The sequence below is a fragment of the Martes martes genome (assembly GCF_963455335.1).
Source record: "Martes martes genome assembly, chromosome: 7".
In the NCBI taxonomy this organism is placed as follows: domain Eukaryota; kingdom Metazoa; phylum Chordata; class Mammalia; order Carnivora; family Mustelidae; genus Martes; species Martes martes.
The window spans coordinates 69,744,312-69,769,305 of record NC_137894.1 but is presented as its reverse complement, the minus strand read 5'-3'; the positions used below and the strand labels follow the sequence as shown (position 1 = coordinate 69,769,305).

The following is a 24,994-nucleotide window of genomic DNA, read 5'->3' as shown; positions in this document are numbered from 1 at the left end:
GACCTGAGTGTAGCCTCAGGCAAGCAGTACATCAATGATTGTGATTGATTTGGCTAAAATCTAACTGAATATATTGTATTCTGTACTAAGAAAGATGATGAATAGAGGAACAATGATCAGCATAAAGTATAACAAAACAACAACAAAATTAAAGTATTAGAAGTTATTTGTTTTGCAGTAGTCATGTGAAATAAACACAAATTCTGTTAGTCATGAATATAGGCATGGTGATTCAGTGGGCCTCACTATAATTCAATTTGTTGAGATTTAATAAGTGCACTTTTCAAAGATAGTACTCTGAATGAAAATGAAATCGAATCACAATCAAATACTTATCTTTCCAGTAGTCAGAAAGTTTTAAAGTGATCCCATCTACCCAGTCTTACATTTTCCACTTTATACACAACAGCTCTAGGATTGATAACATACCAGGTCCCAGCTCTTGCCCATTTGAACCCTTGCCCAATGACCCTGGTCATTATTTGCAACAAAAACATACCTCATAATCTCCAAACTAAAAATCCATTGTTGCCTATCCAACATGAAAACTCTTATATGAGACTAATCAGATAATAATTTAACACAAGATGTACATTTTTTTAAAGATTTTTTTTTTTATTTATGTATTTGACAGACAGAGATCACAAGTAGGCAGAGAGAGGAAGGGAAGCAGGCTCCCTGCTGAGCAGAGAGCCCGATGCGGGGCTCGATCCTAGGACCCTGAGACCACGACCCCAGCCGAAGGCAGAGGTCTTAACCCACTGAGCCACCCAGGCACCCAAGATGTACATTTTTAAAAACCAAAATATAAGCTTTCTAAAAAAGACCTAATCTTTAACATGCGCAAGTCACTTCATTTCTTTAAGCTTCTATGAAGAGGGTTTACCTAGCGCTAACCTATTATGAAAATTCTCTTACAGTCTGATTTTATAACGTACAATTATAGCCACATTTCCTACCAAAATAAAACTTTTTGCCAGCAAAATAAACACAATGGAACCCTCTGAACAGTGTTTTTCTAGCTGCAGGTTGCAATCCATTAGTAAATCATGAAAGCAATGTAGTGGGTGTACTGCTTGTGGGCATTAGAACCCAAACAAAACAAAAGCTGAAATAGAATAGAAGAGAATAGTAAATCTCAGACTGTATTTTAGCCGTAAAGGAAGTATTGTTTTGTGAAATACTTATTTTATTTTATCAATCGTGTACTGGGTTAAGATGGAAATTTTTTTGAGATAAACTGCTCTATAGCTGCAGTTTTCAGAAAGTGGTCTGAGGAAGACCCTTTCAAGAAGCCTAAGAGATCCTCTCTCTCCTTAATTACGTACATATCTGTATGAGGCCAGATTTTCTTCATCCAAATGCTTCAACCAAAACATTTCTCAGCAGACTGAATGTAGAAGCAGCTATGAGAATTGAGCTGTTTTCTTTGAAGTCAGACATTAAAGATATTTTAAATACTGTAAAACGACTCCACTCTGCTAATTTTTTGGTTTCGGAAAGAATATTTTAAAATGCTATTTATGTCAATGTTTGTTATCTAAACACTTTGAATTTAAACTTAATATTTGAATATATTTACTTTAATTGCTTTAATTACTAATACGGTAAATAGCAATTGGTAGAACCTACACGAAAAGCGCTTTGGCGCTCTCAACATTTTGAGGTCAATATGGTCAATATGAAACAAAAGACTTCAGGCCCGAATCGTGGCAGGTTTAACTCGGTCTGAAGGCCCTTCAGCAGAGCGCCTCGAGCACCACCCACTCCGCGGACACCCAGACGGGGGACGCCCCACCCTCGGCGAGAGTCCTTGCAAACAGAAACAGATATCGACTAAAAGGCGGGACTTGTCCCCTATGTGGACGTGTAACAGTGAACAAGGGTAGGTTCCAGTTGCAGGGGAAACCAGGTCACAGGAGGAAAGCAACCTTTCAGCGAATCTTTGCGACACTGTCGCGTTTCGTTGGTTCCCTGCCGTAAAAACAGTCGCGGAGCCGCCCCCAGCCGAGGCAGCGGCAGACGTGCGGGGCAATGGCGGATATGGAGGACCTCTTTGGGAGCGACGCCGACAGCGATGCTGAGCGTAAAGGTGGGATCGGTTGGGCTTCAGGGGAGGAGTGCGTGTAGGGGCTTCTGCGGCGGGAGCCCGACGGCGGTCCAGTTCCGGGTCTGCGAACCCTCGGGCACTGCGGGCCAGTGGTGCCGCTTCCTCCACTCCTTCCTCAGCGCCCCCTGCACTCCCGGCGGTACCAGCCTCCCAGGGCTGGTGGGAATGGAGGGACAAACAGCGTGAACCTCGGGGTTCTTGGTGTGCGTGGAGCATGCGGTGCTTGGGAGCGTGTGGGGCGGAGGGGGGCGCGGGGCAGGGGTGGCGGCGCGGGCGAACCTGCGCAGCCCGCGTAGGAACCTTGGGGTCCTGCTCCGTCCTGTCTTGCACAGGCTAGCTCAAGTAAGGGCTGTTCATGAATGAATGGCATTGGGTGCTCGGGAACACCGGGACGAGATGGATGGATTTACAGAGGGGTTCGGGAAAGCCACCTGATTGAAACCAGGGTGTGGCGTGGTGCGGAGTTTGAAATGTCTGGGGTGAGGAAGACTGGCGGGATACCGCGATCGGGCTGTGCATAGGCGTTATGCACCGGAGACAACGTGTCTTCTGAGAGCCTGTACAGAAACTGGAATTTCTTGAGTCTGTGGTATTAGGTTGGAGAGCGTATGGGGGATCAGCGTTTGATTTGGAGAGATAAAGGATTTGTTGATGAAATGATTACTGGTGCATGGAAATATTTCTGGCATAAAGACCGTAGATAGTTTGAGTATGAAATATGAATGGGAGTTATTTGAAGTAAGAATGGCCCCAAGATCCAAGTTCAGAATTCTTGCAAACTTCCAGGCTCAAAGTAACGTATCTACTTTTTCCCTTAGCAAAATGCGTTATTGTGGTTGCTCTTTTTTCTCTAACTCCTATTTATTTATTTATTTTTAAGAGTGTAGTGAAGGGAGTACTAGGTGGAAATGTAAAGTGAGGGCTCTATGGGGATGCGCGTATGGGAGGTTCTAATCAGGATGAGTCAGGAAGTGTAGAGTCCTGTGTACTAACTCTTGTTCTATTATCTTTGCTAATGTTTTCATTTCCCCCCTTATTTTTACTTGTCTGTATCTCATTTGCCTTTCAAGGCACAGTTTTATGTGAGCTCTCCCGTGACTCACTGTTATGAAGTTGTTCATTCATTCAATAAATATGCATTGAGCCTCCTATCATGTTCCAGCACTTTGCTAGGTTTTGGGGATAGAATGGTGAAAAGATTGTCTCCCGTTGCCCGACCGGCTTACCTGGATGTTTAATACTATTTGATAAGTACTTGGATGGGTAGAAGCAATAGTTTAGTAAGTGTACCCTGCACTTTCTCTTATTGCAAACTCAGTGTATGGGGAAGTGACGTATGGAGATGATTGCTTCTCTGGGCTTTATATTTTACTTTCTTGTGAGTCTGTTGCTGCTTTTTTCCATGTTACCATTACATAATAGGATGCTATAGGATTTACTTCTAAATCTGTCCTTGAAGGTTGCTCTTTGGTCTTGAAGGTAGTATGGATGTGACAGGGTAATTCCTCAGGCCTAACCTATTTCATTATGCCCTTGCACTAAGAGCTGTGGACCTGACAAACTTTTTGCCATAGCAATGGGTAGACTCTCTACCTAGGCCCAACGTGTTTCTTTTATGTATAATTGTGCCCGGTGTCTTTAATTTCTTTCAACAATGTTTTGTAGCTTTAATTGTATAAATCTTGCATCTCTTGAGTTAAATTTACTCCTAAGTATTTTATTCTTTTGGATACTATTGCAGGTGAAGTTGTTACCTTAATTTCATTTTTGGATTGTTCATTGTTAGTGTATAGAAATACAACTGATTTTCTTGTATCTTGCAACCTTGCTGACTGTATTAGCTGTAATTGTTTTGTGTGTGTGTGTGTGTGTGTGCACGCATTCTTTAGGATTTTCTACATATGAGATCATGGCTTCTATAAATAGGGATTGTTTTAACTTTTTTTTTTCTAATTTGGATGGTTTTCTTTTTCTTGCCTAATTGCCCCAGCTATGACTTTTTGTACAGTGTTGAATAGAAGTTGTGAGAATGGACATCCTAGTTTTGTTCCTGATCTTAGGGAGAAAGCATCCATGCTATCACAATTACATATGTTAGCTGTGGGTTTTTGTAGATGCCCTTTATCAGGCTGAGGAAATTCCCTTCAGTTCCTAGTCTGTTGAGTAGTTTTATCATGAAAGGGTGTTGGATTTTGTCAAGTGCCTTTTCTGCATCAATTAAGATGCTCACTTTCCTTTACTCTGTTAGCATGGTCATATTAACGTTGGACCACCATTGTATTCCTAGGATAACTCCCACTTGGTCATGGTGTATATCCTTTTAATATGCTGCTGGGTTCAGTTTCTTAGTATTTTGTTTAGTATTTTTGCATTTGTATTCGTAAGAGGTATTGGTCTGTAGTTTTCTTTTTGTGTGACATCTTTAGAATGAGTTAGGAAGTGTTCCCTTTGCTTCAAGTTTTTGGGAGACTTTGAGGATAGGCATTAATTCTTTAAACATTTGGTAGGATTCACCAGTGAAACCACCTGGTCCTGGGCATTTCTTTGTTGGATTTTTTTCTCTTTCTTTCTTTCTTTTTTTTAAGTGGGCTCCACACCGAACATGGGGCCTGAACTCAGGACCTTGAAATCAAGAGTCACATGCTCTACCAATTGAGCCAGCCAGGTGCCCCATGTTTGTTGGAAGTTTTTTGATTACTGATTCAAACCCTACTTGTTATAGGTCATTTCAGATTTTGTACCAAAATCTGTTTTGGTAGTCTTTTTTCTAGGAATTAATCCATTTCATCTAAATCATCTAATATGCTGGCATAGAATTGTTTATAGTATTTTCTTTTAATCCTTATTTCTATAAGGTTGGTACTAATGTCACTACTATCAGTAATTTGAGTCATCTTTTTTTCTTGGTCTGTCTGGCTAAAGGTTTGTCAGTTTTGTTATTATTTCAAAGCACAAACTTTTTGTTTCATTGATTCTTTTATTTTTTTCTTCTCAATTTCATTTATTTCTACTCTAATCTTTATTTTTTTTCCCCTTCTGCTTGCTTTGGGTTTAGTTTTATCTAGTTCCTTAAAGTGAAAGGTTAGGTTATCAGTCTGAAAATCTTTCTTTCTTTCTTTCTTTCTTTCTTTCTTTCTTTCTTTCTTTCTTTCAGCTCTATGTCCAACATGGGGCTTAAACTCACAACTCTGAGATCAACAGTTGCATGCTCTACCGACTAAGCTGGCCAAGTTCCCTTTTCTTTTTTAATGTAGATGTTTACAACTACAAATTTTCCTTTTAGCACTGTTTTTTCTATATCCCTTACCTTTTGGTATCCTGTATTTTCATTATCTGAAAATATTTTTTAATTTCCATTGTGATTTCTTCTTTGAGCCCTTGGTTGGTTGAGTGCATTGTATAATTTCTGTATATTTGTTCATTTTCCAGATTTGCCTTTGGTTCTGAATTCAGTTTCATCCCATTGTGGTCAGAAAAGATACAGCCTTCTTCAATTTATTAAGATTTGTTTTGGGTCCTAACTTAGGGTCTATCCTAGAGAATGTTCGATGTGCACTTGTGGGGAAGAATATACTCTGGTGGTGGTGGAGTGTTCTGTTGATGTCTGTATGTCTGTTTGGTTCCTCCGTTTCCTCATTGATCTTCTGTCTAGTTCTGGCTCTTACTGTAAATGGGGTATTGAAGTTTCCAACTAAAGATTCTATCTGTGTATTTGACAGAGACATAGCGAGAGAGGGAACACAAATAGGGAGTGGGAGAGGGAGAGGGAGAAGCAGGCTTCCCGCCTAGCAGGGAGCCCAGTGTGGGGCTCAATCCCAGGACTCTGGGATCAAGACCTGAGCTAAAAGTAGATGCTTAATGAGTGAACCCAGGCGCCCCAAATAAAAAACCTTAAAAAAAAAGATTTATTTTGTCTAATTTTAGTATGATCACTATAGCTCTCTTTCGGTTGTTTTTTTTACATGAAATATCTTTTTCCATCTTTTCACTTTCAACCTCTTTGGGTATGTGGTTCTTAAGTGAGACCCTTGTAGAAAGCATATACATGGGTCACTTTTAAAATTCTCCAATTTCTGCCTTTTCATTGGAGAAGCTAATCCATTTTCATTTAAAATGACTACTGATAAGGACTAATGCTATTTTGGTTTTTTTTTTTTCTTAAGATTTTATTTACTTATTTGAGAGAGAGAACACAAGCGGGCAGAGGGAGAGGGAGAAACAGACTGCTGAGCAGGGAGCCCCACACAGGGCTGAATTCCAGTACCCCGGGATCATGACCTGAGCCAAAGGCAGACACTTAACTGACTGAGCCACCCAGGTGCCCCCATTTTACTATTTTCTATATGCCATATCTTTTTTGTTCCTCAGTTCCTATATTATTGTTGTCTTTTAAGACTGATTCTCTTTTAAGGTACTGTTGATTTCCTTCCTGTTTCTTTCTTTTTTTTGTATAGTTTTTACTTTTCTTAGCAGTTACTTTGGTGATAACAGTTAACATTTTAATTTATAATAATCTATTTTGGATTAATGCCAACTTTATTTTAGTAGTATACAGAAACATTTTTTCTCTACATAGTTTACTCTCTCTTGCCCTTATGTTGTTATTGTCACAAATTACATCTGTATACATTGTCTTCTCAGTAATGTGGTTTTATAATTATAATTATTTTATGTTACTGTGTTTTAAACCTAATCGAAAAAGGAGTTACCAGAAATACATTGATGTTGACTTATAATTACCTATTTATTTACCTTTACTGTTGTTCTTTATTTCCGCATGTGGATTCAAATTACTGTCTGTTGTCCTTTCATTTCAGCTAGAAAGGCTTCCTTTAGGAGGCAGGCCTACTAGCAACCAGCTGTTTTCGTTTATCTGGGAATGTGTTAATTTTGCCAGTTTGTTTTTATTGAGGTGAAACTCCTATAACATAAAAGTAACTGTTTTATTTATTTATTTATTTATTTATTAAAAGATTTTATTTATTTATTTGACAGACAGAGATCACAAGTAGGCAGTGAGGCAGGCAGAGAGAGAGAGAGAGAGAGAGGAGAGGAGAGGAAGCAGGCTCCCTGCTGAGCAGAGAGCCTGATGCGGGACTCCATCCCAGGACCCTGGGACCATGACCTGAGACAAAGGCAGAGGCTTTAACCCACTGAGCCACCCAGGCGCCCCAAAAGTAACTGTTTTAAAGTGAGCAATTCCATGGTATTTAGTACATTTACAGAGTTTCTATCTTTTGACTGTTTGAACATTTGTGTACAAGTATTTGAGTGCATGTTTGCAGTTTTCCTGAATATATACACAGGGTTGGAATTGCTGAGTCTTACGGTAATTCTTTAACTTTTTGAGGAGCAAGTAAGTAAACCATTTTCCATAGCAGCTGGACCATTTTATGTTACTACCAACAATGTTCGAGGGTTTCAGTTTTTTGTTTTTTTTGTTGTTGTTTTTTTTTTACATCTTTGCCAACACTTAGCTTACTTTCTGTCTTTCCTTTTTTTTTTTTTTAAAGTAGGTTCCAGCATGGAGCCCAACACAGGGCTTGAACTCATGACCCTGAGATAAAGACCTGAGCTGAGATCAAGAGTTGGACTCTTAACCCACTGGGTCACCCAGGCACATGCATACTTTTTCTTTTTTTAATGTAGCCATCCCTGTTGGTGTTAAGTGGTATCTCATTGTGGTTTTGATTTGCATTTCCTAATGGCTAAGGTTGTGGAGCAACTTTTCATGTGCTCATTGGCTATTTGTATATATAGCTTTGGAGAAATCTCACTTCAAGTCCTTTGACTATTTTTTTTAAACATTAATTTTATTTATTTATTTGGGTTGGGGAGAGAAAGAGAGAGAGTGAGCACAAGAGGGGGGAGGGTCAGAGGGAGAAGCAGACTTCCTGCTGAGCAGGGAACCTGATGTGGGACTCAGTCCTGGGACTCCAGGATCATGATTGGAGCTGAAAGCAGTCGCTTAACCAACTGAGCTACCCGGGCACCCTCTTTTGTCTGTTTTTTAAATTGGGTTGCCTTTTGTTGAGTTGTAAACATTCTTTAAATATTCTGGATACTACACACTTAGCAGATAATGTGGTTTGCAAATATTTCCCCCATTTAAAAAAATTTTTTTTTCACTTTCTTGATGTCTTTTGTTGCATAAAAGGTTTTCATTTTGAAAAAGTCCAATTTATCTATTTCTTATGTTAGTCATATCACTTTCATTCTGATGTATAGTTTTGCTGGGAATAGAATTCTTGGTTTACAGTCTTTCTTTTAGCACTTTGAATATGTCATGATTTTGATGAGAAGTCATTGTTATCCAGGATTCCTTGTGTGGGACAAGTTGCTTTTCTTGATGCTTTTAGCATTCTTTTTTTTTTTTTTTTTGTCTTTGTCTTTAACAGTTTGATAATGAGGTATATAGGTGTGGATCTCTTTAACTTTATCCTCTTTGGCATTGACTGAGGTTTTTGGAATGTCTTTCATCACATTTGGGATGTGTTTGGCCATTATTCAAATAATCTTTCTGCCCTTTCTCTTCTTCTGGGACTCCCTTTATGTATATGTTGGTACATTTGATGGTATCCCACAAATCTTTTAGATTTTGTTCATTTTTCTTAATTTTTTCTCTTCTGTTCCTCATTTGATCTTAATTGACCTATTTTAAAGTTTGCTGATTTTTCTCCCTAACTACATCTGCTGTTTAGCTCTGTTAGTGAAATTTTCACTTCATTTATTGTATTTTTCAACTCCAGGATTTCTGTTTGGATCTTTTAAAATAATATCTTTTTTTTTTTTTTAACTATCTGTCTTTTTATTGATATTCTCTATTTGGTAAAACATCATTTTCATTTTCTGGGCTTCTTCAGGGACAGTTTCTAGCCTTTTTTCATACATATGGGCTCTACTTCCTTGTTTCTTTACATTTCCTTTTACTTTTTTCTTAGTAACTGGCTATTTTGAGTATTATAATGTGGCAACTCAGGAAGCCACATTCTCTCCCCTCCTCAGGATTTGTTGTAGTGATTCTTTTGAACTAATTCAGTAAAGTCCAGGATCTTTGCTGTATGTGGCCACTAAAATCTGTCCCATTAACTTGTGATTGGACAGAAATTTCCTTAAATGCCTAGAACCAAAACCAAAACCAGCCAACAAACAAATCCAAGACAAAACAAAAAACCTCCTGGTCTTTGCAGAGACTCAACCAGGCAGTTTAAAACCTGTTTATGCCTTCATTTCTTGCTTGAGCAGAGCCTGAAGGTCAGCCACACATGAGAGCTTACTGCCCTCTCAGTTCTTTCCTGAGCATATGCACAGTCCTGAGCGAGTGTGTGGACTTCCCAGATATCTAATAATATGTGGGAGCTTTTAAAAGCCCTTACTTCCCATATTATGTTTTTTTCCAGTCTTTCCTCCCAAGCTTTTTAAGCTTATTACTTATCCCAACTGCTATCCATTGTCCTAGGCAGAGGCAACTAATGCATTCACCTGTAAATGTTTTAGACAAACATTCCCAGGTAATTGCCTCATCTGAGAAAGTTCTAAGTGATCTAAAGTCAGCCCTTTGAGCCAGTCCTTCAGTGATCCACCAGGCAGATCAAAACTAACAACCATGATTCTTTGTGAATGAGATGCCTCTGTTTCCTCTAGTAGTAGTTCTTATACTAGAAATTTGGGCTGTCTTTAAGGCATTATTGAGCTGGGGAGCTGGGGATTGCAGGGGAGGAACGGGGTAAGTTAAAACACCCTGAAGTTTTATTGAGATTCAGCTGTTTTTTCTTGCTAAGCATTCCTCTGGTTGCTGCAACTTTCGGTTAGTTTCCTGAGTGGGGAGGAAATTGATTCTGACTGTTTTTAACATGTATTTTCATTACTTTTATGTTGAGATTGACTTTTGGTGTTCTTTACTCTGCCTTTTTCACTGACAGCACCATGTGTTTATATGCTTTCATAGATTCTGATTCTGGATCAGACTCGGATTCTGATCAAGAGAATGTTGCTTCTGGCAGTAATGCCTCTGGAAGTGAAAGCGATCAAGATGAAGGGGGTGAATCAGGAAAGCCAAGTAATAAGGAACTGTTTGGAGATGACAGTGAGGATGAGGGAGCTTCACATCACAGTGGGAGTGATAATCACTCTGAAAGATCAGACAATAGGTCGGAAGCTTCGGAGCGTTCTGACCATGAAGACAATGAGCCCTCAGATGTAGATCAGCACAGTGGATCAGAAGCCCATAATGATGATGAAGATGAAGGTCAGAGGTCAGATGGAGGGAGCCATCACTCAGAAGCAGAAGGTTCTGAAAAAGTACACTCAGATGATGAAAAATGGGACAGAGAAGATAAAAGCGACCAGTCAGATGATGAAAAGATGCAAAATTCTGATGATGAGGAGAGGGCACAAGGATCTGATGACGATAAACTGCAGAATTCTGATGATGATGAGAAAATGCAGAATACAGATGATGAGGATAGGCCTCAGCTTTCAGATGATGAGAGACAACTGTCCGAGGAGGAGAAGGCTAATTCTGAGGACGAACGGCCAGCAGTTTCTGATAATGAGGATGAGAAACAGAATTCTGATGATGAAGAACGGCCACAGATGTCTGATGAGGAGAAACTGCAAAATTCTGATGATGAAAGGCCACAGGCCTCAGATGAAGAACACAGGCATTCAGATGATGACGAGGAACAGGATCATAAATCAGGTAATGCATTTAGGAGAACCAGAATGGTTTAGTAGAAGCACCCAGATGCAGCAGTGGCCCATTTATTCTTTCTGCATTCCCACCTTTAGTGCCCTGTTTTTCTCTTCTGTCTCTCCATTTCAGTCTTTCCTAAGTATACATTTTGCTTTAAAAATTTTTTGTAATGCATTTATTATTTCTATCCCCCTTCATTTGTTATCTGATGATAGATCAGGAAGAAAAAAATTTAAGGAGGACAATCTCGGAGACAGATGTATGGTGCTTGAGTAACTAGGTAATGAATTGAGTTGGTTCCATTCTGGTGGGTAGCCGAGAAGCTTGCCTCGGGTTAGGGTATCTTTGGCTGGGGGGAAAAAAACAATGCCATTGAAACATCTCCATAGGGTAGTTGTACTGAGGTGTAAATACCATGTTCCAGCTCAGTTTTTTGAGATCCAAAATTTGATCATCCAGAGGTAATTAGGCTCCAAGGAGTTCACTCAGACTAATCAAATGCATAACAAACTAATTTATAAAGATCAAACTGCAAAATTATTTGTTTCAGGAGCATCAGTTATTTCTCTTGTTGTTGTATCCTTGCCCTTGGGGAAAATTGACATTGGATACCAAATGATAGTATCAGGAGCTTACCTAGGCAGTATAACATTTGGAGAATGAAAACATGGCTGGCTGACCTCAGTGCTATGGATGCTTAATACATGCATTCTCCTAGAAAGATGTGCTTGGGTCAGAATATTCATTCCTTAGAGACTACAGGAAACACATAGCCAAACTTTGGCCTCTTGACCCCTTTTATAATGTCCATTTACACTGTTCTTCTCACGTTAACATGTTCTTCATATAAAATATTAAAGGGATTTAGAGATCTTATTTGTTTGTATTATAAAAGTCATCTTGATCAGGTTAGACTTCTTCCTCAATCCAAGGAATTCTTGGATTGCTTCATTTCCATAGGTGTTTGATTATAATTACATATCGATCCTATCTTAGCTTACATATGGGGGAGGAGGTCTTTAACCCTGTAAACATACCTCACAGGATAACATTCAGGACCACATTTTGGCATCGTTTAGGAGAGGAGGCCAGAAAATTTTGAGAGGTGGATATAGATCTATCTAGACTACTGGGCTGCAGAAAGTATTCAATAACTAGTTCTGGGTAGAGTTATTTTTCTGGTAGCAGAATTGTTAAGGGTCATGCATTACTTCCCCAATACTAGCAGAGTAACATTGGACTAGGGTTATGGTAGAGAATCTTATAGCTGGTCATTCTGCTTAACTCTTACCTAAATTGACAGTGATTTTCTTGCAGTTTACAATTAGATAAACAGTTGTACCATCCAGAGATAATGTTATACAGTTGACCCTTGAACAACATGGGTCTGAACTGTGTGTGTCCACTTATATGTGAATTTTTTAATTAAATACAGTACATTATTGTAAATGTACTTTCTTTTATGATTTTCTTAATATTTTCTTTTTTCTAGCTTACTTTATTGTAAGATTACAGTGTGTAATACATATACAAAATATCTATTGTTTACATTATCAGGGAGACTTCCAGTCAGTAGTAGGGTATAAGTAGTTGTTTTTGGGGAGTCAAACGTGTATTTTTGACTTTGTGTGTTTGGGGGGGGTCTGTGCTCCTGCCCCCCATGTTGTTCAAGGGTAAACTATATTTGTCTCCTCCATTGCAATACTTTTACCTTTTTTGTAATGAGTCCTATAAATTTGGTCATAAGTTTCAATACTACTCTTCTCATTCTGCCAGATTTTTCTGCTTATAGAAAACAATTTTCCTTTAATGAGTTATAGTTTTAATTAACATACACATACAGAACTGTCTGTATGTGTATGTGCAGTTCTAGTAATGTTAATGCATATGTAGTTTTGTGTAACCACCACCACAGATCAGTTCTTAAAAAAAGGATCACCCTAAAAAAAACCCCTCATCCTGTCCCTTTTGTAGTCACATTCTTTTTCCATCCCTGTCGCCTGACAACTACTGATCTGTTTTATCACTGTAGTTTTGTTTTTTTGAGAATGTCATCAGAAAAATGAAATCATATAGTATGTAGCCTTTTTGTTTGATTTAGACTTGTTTCACTTAGCGTTGTGCATTTGAGATTCATCCAAATTGTTACATGTATCAGTAGTTCCTTCTTATTTGTTACTGAGTAATTGCATTGCATGGCTATACAACAGTTTGTTTATCCCCAGTGTGCTTCTAAAACACAGAATTCAAAGCTAAGAAATGACTGTGATTATGAAGAACCTCTAATTCTACTCTTACAGAATCTGCAAGAGGCAGTGATAGTGAAGATGAAGTTTTACGAATGAAACGCAAGAATGCAATTGCCTCTGATTCAGAAGCAGATAGTGACGCTGAGGTACCAAAAGGTATTCCAGATGCTTATTTTACGTACATATGTATATATTTCTGTCTCTCTTTCTGCATTTAACTGTAGTGCACTGCCAACTCTGGGCATTTACCCCAGACTGCATGACCCACAGAGAAGAGTGTGGATATAGGTAGTGTACACGGTGAAGTTGTATGGATATTAGATTAGATTAGGTAGTGTACACGGGGAAGTTGTGTGTTTAATCAGTTGAAGAAGAGCCACCTTTTTCTTTTTTTTTAATGTAAGCTCCTTGCCCAACATGGGGCTTGAACACATGACCCTGAGATAAAGAGTTTCCTGCTCTATGAACAGAGCCAGCCAGGAGCCCCTCTTTTTTTTTTTTTTTCCTGCTTCATTTAGGTTAGTTGAATGTATTGCTGGGAGGCTGTGGCTCTGGTTGAGGTGGTAACCTCTATTCTTTAGTTTGAATATTGATAGTTTCAGGACAACTTGTTCTTAAATGCTTAACAGGTTAATAACACATGAAGAACTTGATTCTTTAAGCTGTAGGTTAGATGAAGAATTCATCAAAATGCATGGTTAGATAAGGTAGGTTTGTTTTAAGGATAACAGATCGACCTATTCATCTCTATGTATGACTTTCAAATGGCAGATTGCTCTACAATAAAGATGTTAATATAAAAGTTTCTACAAATACAATTTTGATAGTTTGATTATGCACAACTATCATTGTACTGAATGGTAATTAGACATTAATGTTGAGTAGTTTATATAAATTATTATAAATAGCATGACAACTAAGGCAAGTAATTAGAGGGTCAACTAGAAATAAAAGGAGAGAGCTGGCAGAATAGCAGGCTCTGGGATTTACTTAAAGACAACTAGTAATTTTGTGCCTGGACTTTGGAATCAGATGATCTAAGTTAGAATTTTTGTGGCTCCACTTCCTAGCTGTATGAGTTTGGTCATGTTAATTACTTACTACACTTCAATTTTTTTTTTTTTTTTAAGATTTTATTTGTCAGAGAGAGAGAACACAAGCAGGCGGAACAGCAGGTAGAGGGAGAAGCAGGCTCCCACAGAGGAGCCTGATGTGGGATTTGACCCAAGAACCCTGGGATCATGACCTGAGCCGAAGCAGGAGCTTAACTGACTAAGCCACCCAGGCATCCTTTCTTTTTCTTTTCTTTCTTTCTTTTTTTTTAGATTTTATTTCTCAGAGAGTCAATTTTCTGATGTATAAAAGGGAAATGATAGAGGGTTATCATGAGAATTAGATACATTCATTCTTTCATTTTACTCAGTTATTTATTGAGACTCTGCTGTGTAGTGGTAATCTTCTGGGCACTGGGAATGTAGCAATGATCAAAACAAAGACCTTTTCCCTTGAAGAACTCACATTCTGGTGGGGTCAGGGTAGGTTAGGGAGACTGAGAACACAAGAAGAAATTGAATATATAGTATGTCAGATGGTGATAAGAACTGAGGAAAAAATGAATCAAGAAAGGACATGAGGGGCACATGAGTGGCTCAGCTGGTTAAGCATCCGACTCTTGATTTTGGCTCAGGTCATGATCTTGGGGTCCTGAGATTGAGCCCTTGCTGGGACTCCACGCTCAGTGGGAAGTCTCTTGAGATTTTCCCTGTTTCCCCCTGCCATGCACGTGCATGCCCACTCTCAAATAAGTCTTTAAAAAAAAAAAGAAAGAAAGAAAAAGAAAAGGGACACCTCGGTGGCTCAGTCAGTTAAGTGTCTGCCTTTGGCTCAGGTCATGATTCCAGGGTCCTGGGATTGAGCCCTGCATCCAGCTCCCTGCTCAGCGGGGAGACTGCTTCTCCCTCTATCTGCCTCTCCTCCTGCTTGTGCATGTGTGCTCTGTCTCTCTCTCACAAATAAGTAAATAAAAATCTTAAAAAAAACAACAACCGGGGGGGACATGAGAGTGTCTGTGGGTGGGGTTTTCATTTTGATTTTACCATATAGATGAACTTTGAGTACCCTGGCCTTCCTTGCCACCTTTTTTTTTTTTTTTTTAATTGTTTTGGCTTTATTGTTTTTAGAGCAGTTTAAGGTTCACTGTGAAATTGGGGGAAGATACAGAGATTCCCATATACCTCCCACCTCTACACATGCATAGTCTCCCTCATTAATAGCATTCTCCACCAGAGTAGTACCTTTGTTACAATTAGCGAACCCAGGGACACCTGGGTGGCTCAGTTGGTTAAGCGTCTACCTTTGGCTCAGGTCATGATCTCTGAGTCCCAGGATCTGGCCCCGCATCTGGCTCCCCGCTTGGTGGAGAGCCTGCTTTTGCCTTTGCCCTTTACCCCACTTGTGGCTTGCTCTCTCTGTCAAATAAATAAATAAAATCTTAAAAAAAAATTAGTGAACCTGCATTGATACATCATTATCATCCAAAGCCCATTATTTATATTACTGTTCCCTCTGGTTCACTCTGGTGTTACACATTCTGTGTGTTTGAATATATGTGTAATCACATGTATCCATCATTATGGTATCACATCTGGTATCATATGGAGTAGTTTCACTGCCCTATAAGCCCTCTGTGTTCTCCCTGTTCATCTCTCCCTTCCCCTAACTTCTGACAACTACTGATTTTTTTGCTGTTTCTATAGTTTGCTTTTTCCAGAATGTCATATAGTTGGAATCATACAGAATGTAGCCTTTTCAGATAGGCTTCTTTTACTTAGTAATATATATTTCCTCCATGTATTTTCCTGGCTTGACCACTTATTTCTTCAGAGCACTGAATAATATTCCATTGTCTGGATGTACCAGTATATCCATTCATCTCCTGTAGGACATCTTGGTTGCTTCCAAGTTTTGGCAAATATGGATAAAGCTGCTATATAAACATCTGTGTGTAGGTTTTAGTGTGGACTAAGTTTGCAGCTCTTTTGGGTAAATACCAAAGATCATGATTGTTGGAGCATATGGGAAGGGTTTGTTTAGTTTTGTAAGAAACTGCCACGCTGTCTTCTCAAGTGACCATAACATCTGGCATTCCTTTGAGCAGTGATTGAGAGTTCGTGTTGCTCCACATTTTTGCTAGCATTTGGTGTTGTCAGTATTGTGGATTTGGGCCATTCTAATAGGTTGCCTCTTGCCTTTTAGTGTTCTATCCGCCCCCTTGTCTTAATAGCTCACTATCCTGTTTTATCCTAGACTGTGTCATTGCCAATAATTGTAACTCTAATATAATCCCAGTTGCAAGCAGTCTACTTTCTGACCACCCTCCTGTCTTTCTTTTTACCCCCTCTTCTACCTACCTTGGTTTATTGGTTTATTACAGATTATTGTTGCTTTGTCAAACCTAGGTGAAGTTCTGCCTCAGATGGTAGACCGGGGTCTGCAGTTTTAAAACTTAGGGAGTATATAGAGAATAGGTGTGTATTGAGTGCCCCAAATGTGAGTATCTAGACTGTAGGAAGACATTTGGGCTCCTGGGGAATAAAGGAAAATAAAGAACAAGGTTGCACTAAATGAAGGGGAAAAGACGTCTCCTGTGCAGTTTTGCCTTTCACTGAATTGACCCCCTTCCCTTTCCACAGGCACTCTGGTCCTTTCTTTGAGAGCCAGGTTCAGAGTTGTGCTGAAGTGCCTGGTCCAGAAACCTTGGCAATGTGTGGAAGTTACAGCTTTGAAGAACCTTGGTTGTAGATACTAATACTGTAACTTTTTCCTCAATATTAAAGATAGCAGTGGAGCCATGGATCTGTTTGGAGGTGCAGATGATATATCATCAGGGAGTGATGGAGAAGATAAACCACCTACTCCAGGGCAGCCTGTTGTAAGTAAAATTACCAGTGTGAACTGGGCCCTTACTGAAGCCTAAGTAAATGTTTCAGAGATATCACTCTTATGCCAAGGAGAGGAAGTTGCTAACTGATTTGCAGTATGAAAATACAAGGAACAGATGACTTTCTTAGGTAAGGAACTGTTTATGAGGAGGAATAGGAAAACTGCCCTGGTACTTCTATACCATGGAGTACTGTTCAGCAGTGGAAAGGATTGCAATATTCATATACACAAGAGCTTGGATGAAATTCCAGGGTATGCATAGTGACAAAAAGCCAACCGAAAAGGTTACATGCTGTATGATTCCACTGACACAGTATTCTTGAAATGGCAGAATTACAGCAATGGAGAAGAGATAAATGGTTACCTTAAGAAGGAATGAGGGCAAGAACAAAGTGGATATAGCTCTAGAAAAAGGTGATACGAATCTTAGTGGTGATGGGAATGTTTTGTATCTGATTGTATCAGGGTCAGTCTCCTGGTTGTGATATTGTACTAGATAGTCTACAAAATGTTACCACTGGGAGAAACTGGATATAAAAAGAAAGAAAAAAAAAGAAAGAACGGCCCAGTATGAGGTTGGTGCCACACTTGAAGAGACAAGACTGCAACGATTTGTGATTTGAGAATCATTGATTTAAGTGTTTTTCTTGTTCTTGCCAAGAAGTGTGCTGCGTTGAAAATCTTCTCTGATTTTAACTGATAGAGTGACTTTGGTTGGTGAATATGTGGAACACAGATTTATCACAAAAGAGATCTTATATTGATGCTTTCCAAAGCGATCTTGTTTCCCTTGTGATTTTTAGTGGGGGCTTGTGTGGGTAGGGTAGAGATTGAGGGCTGCTTTAGTTCCAAAGCCTCAATATGCTTTCTGTCTACCTAAGTTATTAAAGTGTGGAGATTGAGCTAGACTAGACCATGTCTAATGTTCTTTTGAGCTCTAAAATTGATTCTTTTACTAGGATGAAAATGGATTGCCCCAGGATCAACAGGAGGAGGAGCCAATTCCTGAGACCAGAATAGAAGTAGAAATACCCAAAGTCAACACTGATTTAGGAAACGACTTATATTTTGTTAAGCTGCCCAACTTTCTCAGTGTAGAGCCCAGGTAAGAGGGTCAGTTAAAAGTGTTTCTAGATGTTGGATAGAAATATGTGGATTGTTGCTATTTTTCTGATTTTACACGAGGTGGCTAATCACAAAATGGAAAACTCATCATGTGTCCCTGAAAAAAATCAAGTGTATCCAGTGATGGAAAATATGTGGACTGTTGGTAAAAGAGACTTTTAATGCTTGTAATTGTTTTTGGCAGTTTGATACTTCCTTATGAATTAGCAGACATCACAAACCTTTGGTGGTTTTTGACCAGTGCAGCCCTGAAAAAGCTGAAATCCAGAGTGGCAGACTTAGCTAGAGAAATTGCAGCTGCTCACTGTAGCTGCCATCGTGGATCTAGAAAACCTAATGGTTTGGGACAGTTAGTGTTGATGGCTGTTATTCACTAAGTCACATGCAAGCTGTTGTGAGATTTAAATTCATTTTTTCCTCCAAGCAAAATGATGTGGAAAGCTAGAGCATGGGTGGCCTGTTCTTTGGAAGACTTACATAAGAGTGAAGAATATTTCAAATATTTAGCCTTGCCTTTTAAGCAGTATGTGTTAACACCAATTTTCAAGAAGGTGTAGTGATTTGAATACTTCCTTAAAGTTGAACATGAAAATATTTGATGGTTAATTAATTAAAATAATTAAAAATTATTTTTATTAACATATAATGTATTATTTGCCCCAGGGGTACAGGTCTGTGAATCATCAGGCTTATGCATTTCACAGCACTCACCATAGCACATACCCTCCCCAATGTCCATAACCCAACCATCCTCTCCCTATCCCTCTACCCCCCAGCAACTCTCAGTTTGTTTTGTGAGATTAAGAGTCTCTTATGACTTGTTTCCCTCCCGATCCCATCTTGTACGATTATGACTTTTAATTAAATTATGATTTTTAGTGTAATGGTGTCTATTAATAGAGCTGTTATATAGCTGTAATATTCCTTAAAAATATTAGTAAGTTTATTTTAAAAACATTTTGTAGACCTTTTGACCCTCAATATTATGAAGATGAATTTGAAGATGAGGAAATGCTGGATGAAGAAGGTCGAACCAGGTTAAAATTAAAGGTACTCTTCCAGGCTGTACTCATTTAGTTTTTTCTTTTATAAAGTAAAACCTGGGGATAGTCACTTGATACTTGAACTTTTAAAAAGGATTTTTTATGTTTTTTGTTTTATAAACAAATGAATTGTGTTTTCAGAATGTTTTTAGGAAGAAAATGTATAGCTTTTTCTTTGTATAGATCTCTGTAAAATACGTAGCACTTTTCCATCATCTTTTTCACTGTTACACTATTCTGATGCTTTAAAAAAATTATTAGCTTCTTCCTTCAGAGTAAGCAGCATTATGGTTTGGTGTTTATAATGACTGCCTCCATATGTACTGTGGGTTATGTTCTAGCGATTCCTGCAAGAGGAAATCCTTCAGGTTCTTTGATCTATAGATTAAAAAAATCATATACAAAAGGAGAATCTATTACTAGTGCCTTCCAGTTGCTCTTGTTGGCTATTAGAGATTTATTATGCTACATTCCTATTAATGTTTCTCTTTGATACCTTATACTGGCTGGCTGTCCACAAAGGGCCTCTGATCTTCCTTTAATCAAGGAGGGTGAAGGTTAAGCAGATACTTTAAAGCTGAGTTATACCAGAGAATGAGAAGCAGTTGAACTCATGGTATGATATTTGCAGCTATGCTTTTTGAATTCTTAAATCCAAAAAATTTCCTGTAATTATTTCAGTTTTCAGTGAATATTGTGTATGGTGTTTGAATATTAAGAAGTGGCAGTCTGGCATTCTTAGAATTCAGGGGCCGAATTTTGAGAATAATTCCATCTTTTCAAGTGTGATAGATCTACAGGTATCTAAAGAACCTTATACAAGATGGTTTCTATACAAAATGTGTGGGCTTCAAAAGTTTTCAATGAAATTTCACTACTCTTTCCTCTTAATGGAAATATAAATCAAATGAGAAAATGGAAATAGACCCCAATAAATCATTCCAGGACACAGAATTAATAGGCATAGTTATTAGACTATTAGTTATTTTTTTTGCTGTCCTTTACCTTGCCTCTTCTCTTCCCCCATTTGCTCATCTGTTGATATTTTTCCTTCAAGCATGTGTTTCTATTGATAGAGGGTTAGCACTGTGAATTTTTCATGCCTGTTTTAGTGCCTCTGATAGTATTCTACTGCTTTTCATTATTTCTCATCATTTATATAAATTAATGTGGTAGTTCTGTATTTATTTACTCTTTATTGATTTTTTGCATTTTTGCCTTACCTTCTGCTAGGGTGCAACAATACCAATATATCTATTTTCAGGCCATATAATATCAGACTAGTATAGGCATCAAAGATGAGGAATGAGTTTCTCATTTCTCATTTCTGTCATCAAAGCCTTGGTGCTTAGGGGCACCTGGGTCGCTCAGTCAGCTAAACATCCTACTCTTTTTTTTTTTTTTTTAAACTATTTCATTTATTTATTTGACAGAGAGAGAAATCTCAAGTAGGCAGAGAGGCAGGCAGAGAGAGAGGGCAGGCTGAGCAGAGAGCCTGGTGCGGGGCTCAATCCCTGGATCCTGAGATCATGACCTGAGCTGAAGGCAGAAGCTTAACCCACTTAACCCACTGAGCCACCCAGGTGCCCCTAAACATCCTACTCTTGATTTCAGCTCAGGTCATGATCTCAGGTTCCTGAGATTGAGCTCTGCATTGGGTTCCCTATTCAAGCAGAGAGTCTGCTTATCTCCTTCTCCTTCTGCCACTCCCCCAGCTCATGTGCTTGCTACCCCCCTTAAATAAATAAATAAATCTTAAAAAATAAAACCTTGGTCGACATGTAACAGAAGCTTTGGTATGTGATGGAAAATAACCTTGGACCCTTTGTTTTTTGAGCGATGTTCCCAAGACTAGGATGATTATTCCTTTTTTTTTTTTTTTTAAAGATTTTATTTATTCATTTTTGAGAGAACACAAGCGGGGAGTGGTCAGGGGTGGGAGGGAAAAATGAATCTGAGGCGGAGTCCATACCGAGTGCAGAGCCTGGTGTGGGGCTCAATCTCACAACCAGGAGATCATGTCCTGAGCAGAAACCAAGAGTCAGATGCTGAACTAACTGCCACACAGGTGCCCCCATGGTAACTGTTCTTAGATAGTCAGTTGGTGGTGTAATTAATTCTTTAACGAATAAGGAACCAGGATGCCTGGCTGGCTCAGTTGGAATTGTGTGTGATGCTTGATCTCAAGGTCGTGGGTTTGAGCCCCACACTGGGTGTAGAGAGTACTAATAAACAAATAAATAAACTTAAATAAACAGTAAGGAACCAGCTATTGTTTATATATTTCTATGAGGTCTTCCATCTTTAAAGCTACTTTACTGTGTCTTTCATCCCAATAGGGTTAAGACGTAGCAGTGTATCCTGTCATAGCATCATTATAATATGAATCACTTTATATAATAGCATTTTTCAAACTGGCTTCTCAGTTACTAATGGCCTATATGTGCATATTTTTTGGTGTGAAAGGGAGAGTAGGAATAGTATAGATTGTTTTTATCCTTTTATTAAGGAAAATTTTAACACATTACGAATATAATGAGAACCATATAATGAACACTGATGTACCCATCACACTCTTCAGTGGTTATCAGGTTGTACAATCTTATGTCCCCTATGTTCCCTACCATACCTTATCCAGACTTTTGAAACAATCTCAGATATGGTATCATAGTTAATTAATGAATATTGATTTCTTTTATCAGCTGGCTTCATGGTTTTTTTTTTTCTTTTTCTTTTTTCTTAATTTGTTTTCTTTGGTAATCTCTACACCCAGTGTGGTGCTGGAATTCACAACCTTGAGATCAGGAGTCAAATGGTCTTCCAACTGAGCCAACCAGGCGCCCCCATAGTTGTGTATTTAGTGAGCAGTAAAGAGGAAAGGAAAAAACTGGAAGGGAACCAGTAGGACCCTGTTACAGTATTGGTTTCTGGACTAGAATTCAGTGATTCATCCCTTACATACAACACCCAGTGCTCATTACAAGTGCCATTTCTCTAATACCTATCAACCATCTAACCCATCTCTTACCTACCTCCTTCCATCAACCTTCAGTTCCCTGTAGTTAAGAGCCACTTATGGCTTGTTTCCCTGTTTTCTTTACTTCCTTCCCATATGCCATCTGTTTTCTTTCTTAAATTCCACGTATGAGTAAGATAATATGGTATTTGTGTTTATCTAAATGACTTCACTTAACATTATAGCTCCATCCATGTCATTGCAAATGACAAGATTGCATTCTTTTTGATTACTGAATAATATTCCAGTGTGTGTGTGTGTGTGTGTGTGTGTGTGTGTGTGTGTGTGTATTATACTATATCTTCTTTTTTTAAAATTTTTATTAACATATAATGTAGTATTTGCCCCAGGGGTACAGGTCTACGAATCATCACAGTTACACACTTCACAGCACTCACCATAGCACATACCCTCCCCAATGTCCATAACCCAACCACCCTCTCCATGCCCCTCTCCCCCCAGCAACCCTCAGTCTGCTTTGTGAGATTAAGAGTTTCTTATGGTTTGTTTCCCTCCTATCCCATTTTGCTTCATTTTTTCCTTTCCTACCTCCCAACCCCCCCACTCTGCCTCTCAAATTCCTCATATCAGAGAGATCATATGATAATTGTCTTTCTCGGATTGACTTATTTCGCTCAGCATAATACCCTCTAGTTCCATCCATGTCGTTGCAAATGGCAAGATTTCATTTTTTGATGGCTGCATAGTATTCCATTGTGTGTGTGTGTGTGTGTGTGTGTGTGTGTCTGTGTAGACACACACACGCACACACAACATCTTTATCTGTTTGATGGCTGCATAGTATTCCAGTGTGTGTGTGTGTGTGTGTGTGTGTGTGTGTACGTACACACACACACACACACACACACACAACATCTTCTTTATCCGTTCATCTGTTGATGGACATCTATGTTCTTCCCATAGTTTGGCTGTGTGGACATTGCTGCTATAAACATTCCGGTGCACCTGCCCCTTTAGATCACTACATTTGTATCTTTAGGGTAAATACCCAGTAGTGCAATTACTGGGTCATAGGGTAGCTCTATTTTCAACTTTTTGAGGAATCTCCATGCTGTTTTCCAGAGTGGCTGCACCAGCTTGCATTCCCACCAACAGTGTAGGAGGGTTCCCCTTTCTCCGCATCCTCTCCAACATCTGTCATTTCCCGACTTACTAATTTTAGCCATTCTGACTGGTGTGAGGTGGTATCTCCTTGTGGTTTTGATTTGTGTTTCCCTGATGCTGAGTGATGTTGAGCATTTTTTTCATGTGTCTGTTGTCCATCTGGATGTCTTCTTCGCAGAAATGTCTGTTCATGTCTCTGCCCATTTCTTGTTTGGATTATTTTGTTCTTTGGGTGTTGAGTTTAATAAGTTCTTTATATATTTTGGATACTAGCCCTTTATCTGATATGTCATTTGTGAATATCTTCTCCCATTCTGTTGTCAGTTGTCTTTTGGTTTTGTTGACTGTTTCCTTTGCTGTGCAAAGGATGATCTTGATCTTGATCTTGATGAAGTCCCAATAGTTTTTGCCCTTGCTTCCCTTGCCTTTGGTGATGTTTCTAGGAAGATATTGCTGCAGCTGAGGTCGAAGAGGTTGCTGCCTGTGTTCTCCTCAAGGATTTTGATGGATTCTTGTCTTACATTGAGGTCTTTCATCCATTTTGAGTCTAATTTGTGTGTGGTGTCAGGAAATGGTACAGTTTCATTTTTCTGCATGTGGCTGTCCAATTTTTCCAACACCATTTGTTGAAGAGACTGTCTTTTTTCCATTGGACATTCTTTCCTGCTTTGTTGAAGATTATTTGGCCGTAGAGTTCAGGGTCTATTTCTGGGCTCTCTATTCTTTTCCATTGATCTATGTGTCTGTTTTTGTGCCAGTACCATACTGTCTTGATGATGACAGCTTTGTAATAGAGCTTGAAGTCTGGAATTGTGGTGCCACCAACGTTGGCTTTCTTTTTCAACATTCCTCTGGCTATTCGGGGTCTTTTCTGGTTCCATATAAAGTTTAGGATTATTTGTTCCATTTCTTTGAAAGAAATTGATGGTGTTTTGATAGGGATTGCATTAAATGTGTAGATTGCTTTAGGTAGCATAGACATTTTCACAATATTTGTTCTTCCAATCCATGAGCATGGAACGTTTTTCCATTTCTTTGTGTCTTCCTCAATTTCTTCCATGAGTACTTAATATTGTTTTCTGAGTATAGATTCTTTGCCTCTGTGGTTAGGTTTATTCCTAGGTATCTTATGGTTTTGGGTGCAATTGTAAATGGGATCAACTCCTTAATTTCTCTTTCTTCTGTCTTGTTGGTGTATAGAAATGCAACTGATTTCTGTGCATTGATTTTATATCCTGGTACTTCACTGAATTACTGTACAAGTTCTAGCAGTTTTGGAGTAGAGTCTTTGGGTTTTCCACACAGAGTATCATATCATCTGCAAAGAGTGAGAGTTTGACTTCTTTGTCAATTTGGATGCCTTTAATTTCTTTTTGTTGTCTGATTGGTGGGGCTAGGACTTCTAGTACTGTGTCGAATAGCAGTGGTGATAGTGGACATCCCTACCGTATTCCTGACCTGAGGGGAAAAGCTCTCAGTTTTTCCCCATTGAGAATGATATTCACTGTGGGTTTTTCATAGATGGCTTTGATGATATTGAGGTTTGTACCTTCTGTCCCTACACTTCGAAGAGTTTTGATCAAGAAAGGATTCCATACTTTGTCAAATGCTTTTCCAGCATCTACTGAGAGTATCATATGGTTCTTGTTCTTTTTTTTGTTAACGTATTGCATCACATTGATTGATTTG

The 24,994-nt window shown here is 38.8% G+C and overlaps 1 protein-coding gene across 2 annotated transcripts in view; it reads left to right on the top strand.

Moving 5' to 3' along the window:
- Nucleotides 1-1,958: 1,958 nt before the first annotated feature.
- LEO1 (LEO1 homolog, Paf1/RNA polymerase II complex component) overlaps nucleotides 1,959-24,994 on the top strand; it is a 44,320-nt gene continuing 21,284 nt past the window's right edge. For both annotated transcript variants that reach the window (XM_080809407.1, XM_080809408.1), the window contains exons 1-6: nucleotides 1,959-2,092; nucleotides 10,059-10,811; nucleotides 13,106-13,210; nucleotides 16,891-16,985; nucleotides 17,956-18,101; nucleotides 19,087-19,171. In XM_080809407.1, the coding sequence (XP_080665533.1) occupies nucleotides 2,035-2,092; nucleotides 10,059-10,811; nucleotides 13,106-13,210; nucleotides 16,891-16,985; nucleotides 17,956-18,101; nucleotides 19,087-19,171 (1,242 nt within the window). In that variant the 5' untranslated portion in view covers nucleotides 1,959-2,034. The remainder of the gene's footprint in view (nucleotides 2,093-10,058; nucleotides 10,812-13,105; nucleotides 13,211-16,890; nucleotides 16,986-17,955; nucleotides 18,102-19,086; nucleotides 19,172-24,994) is intronic.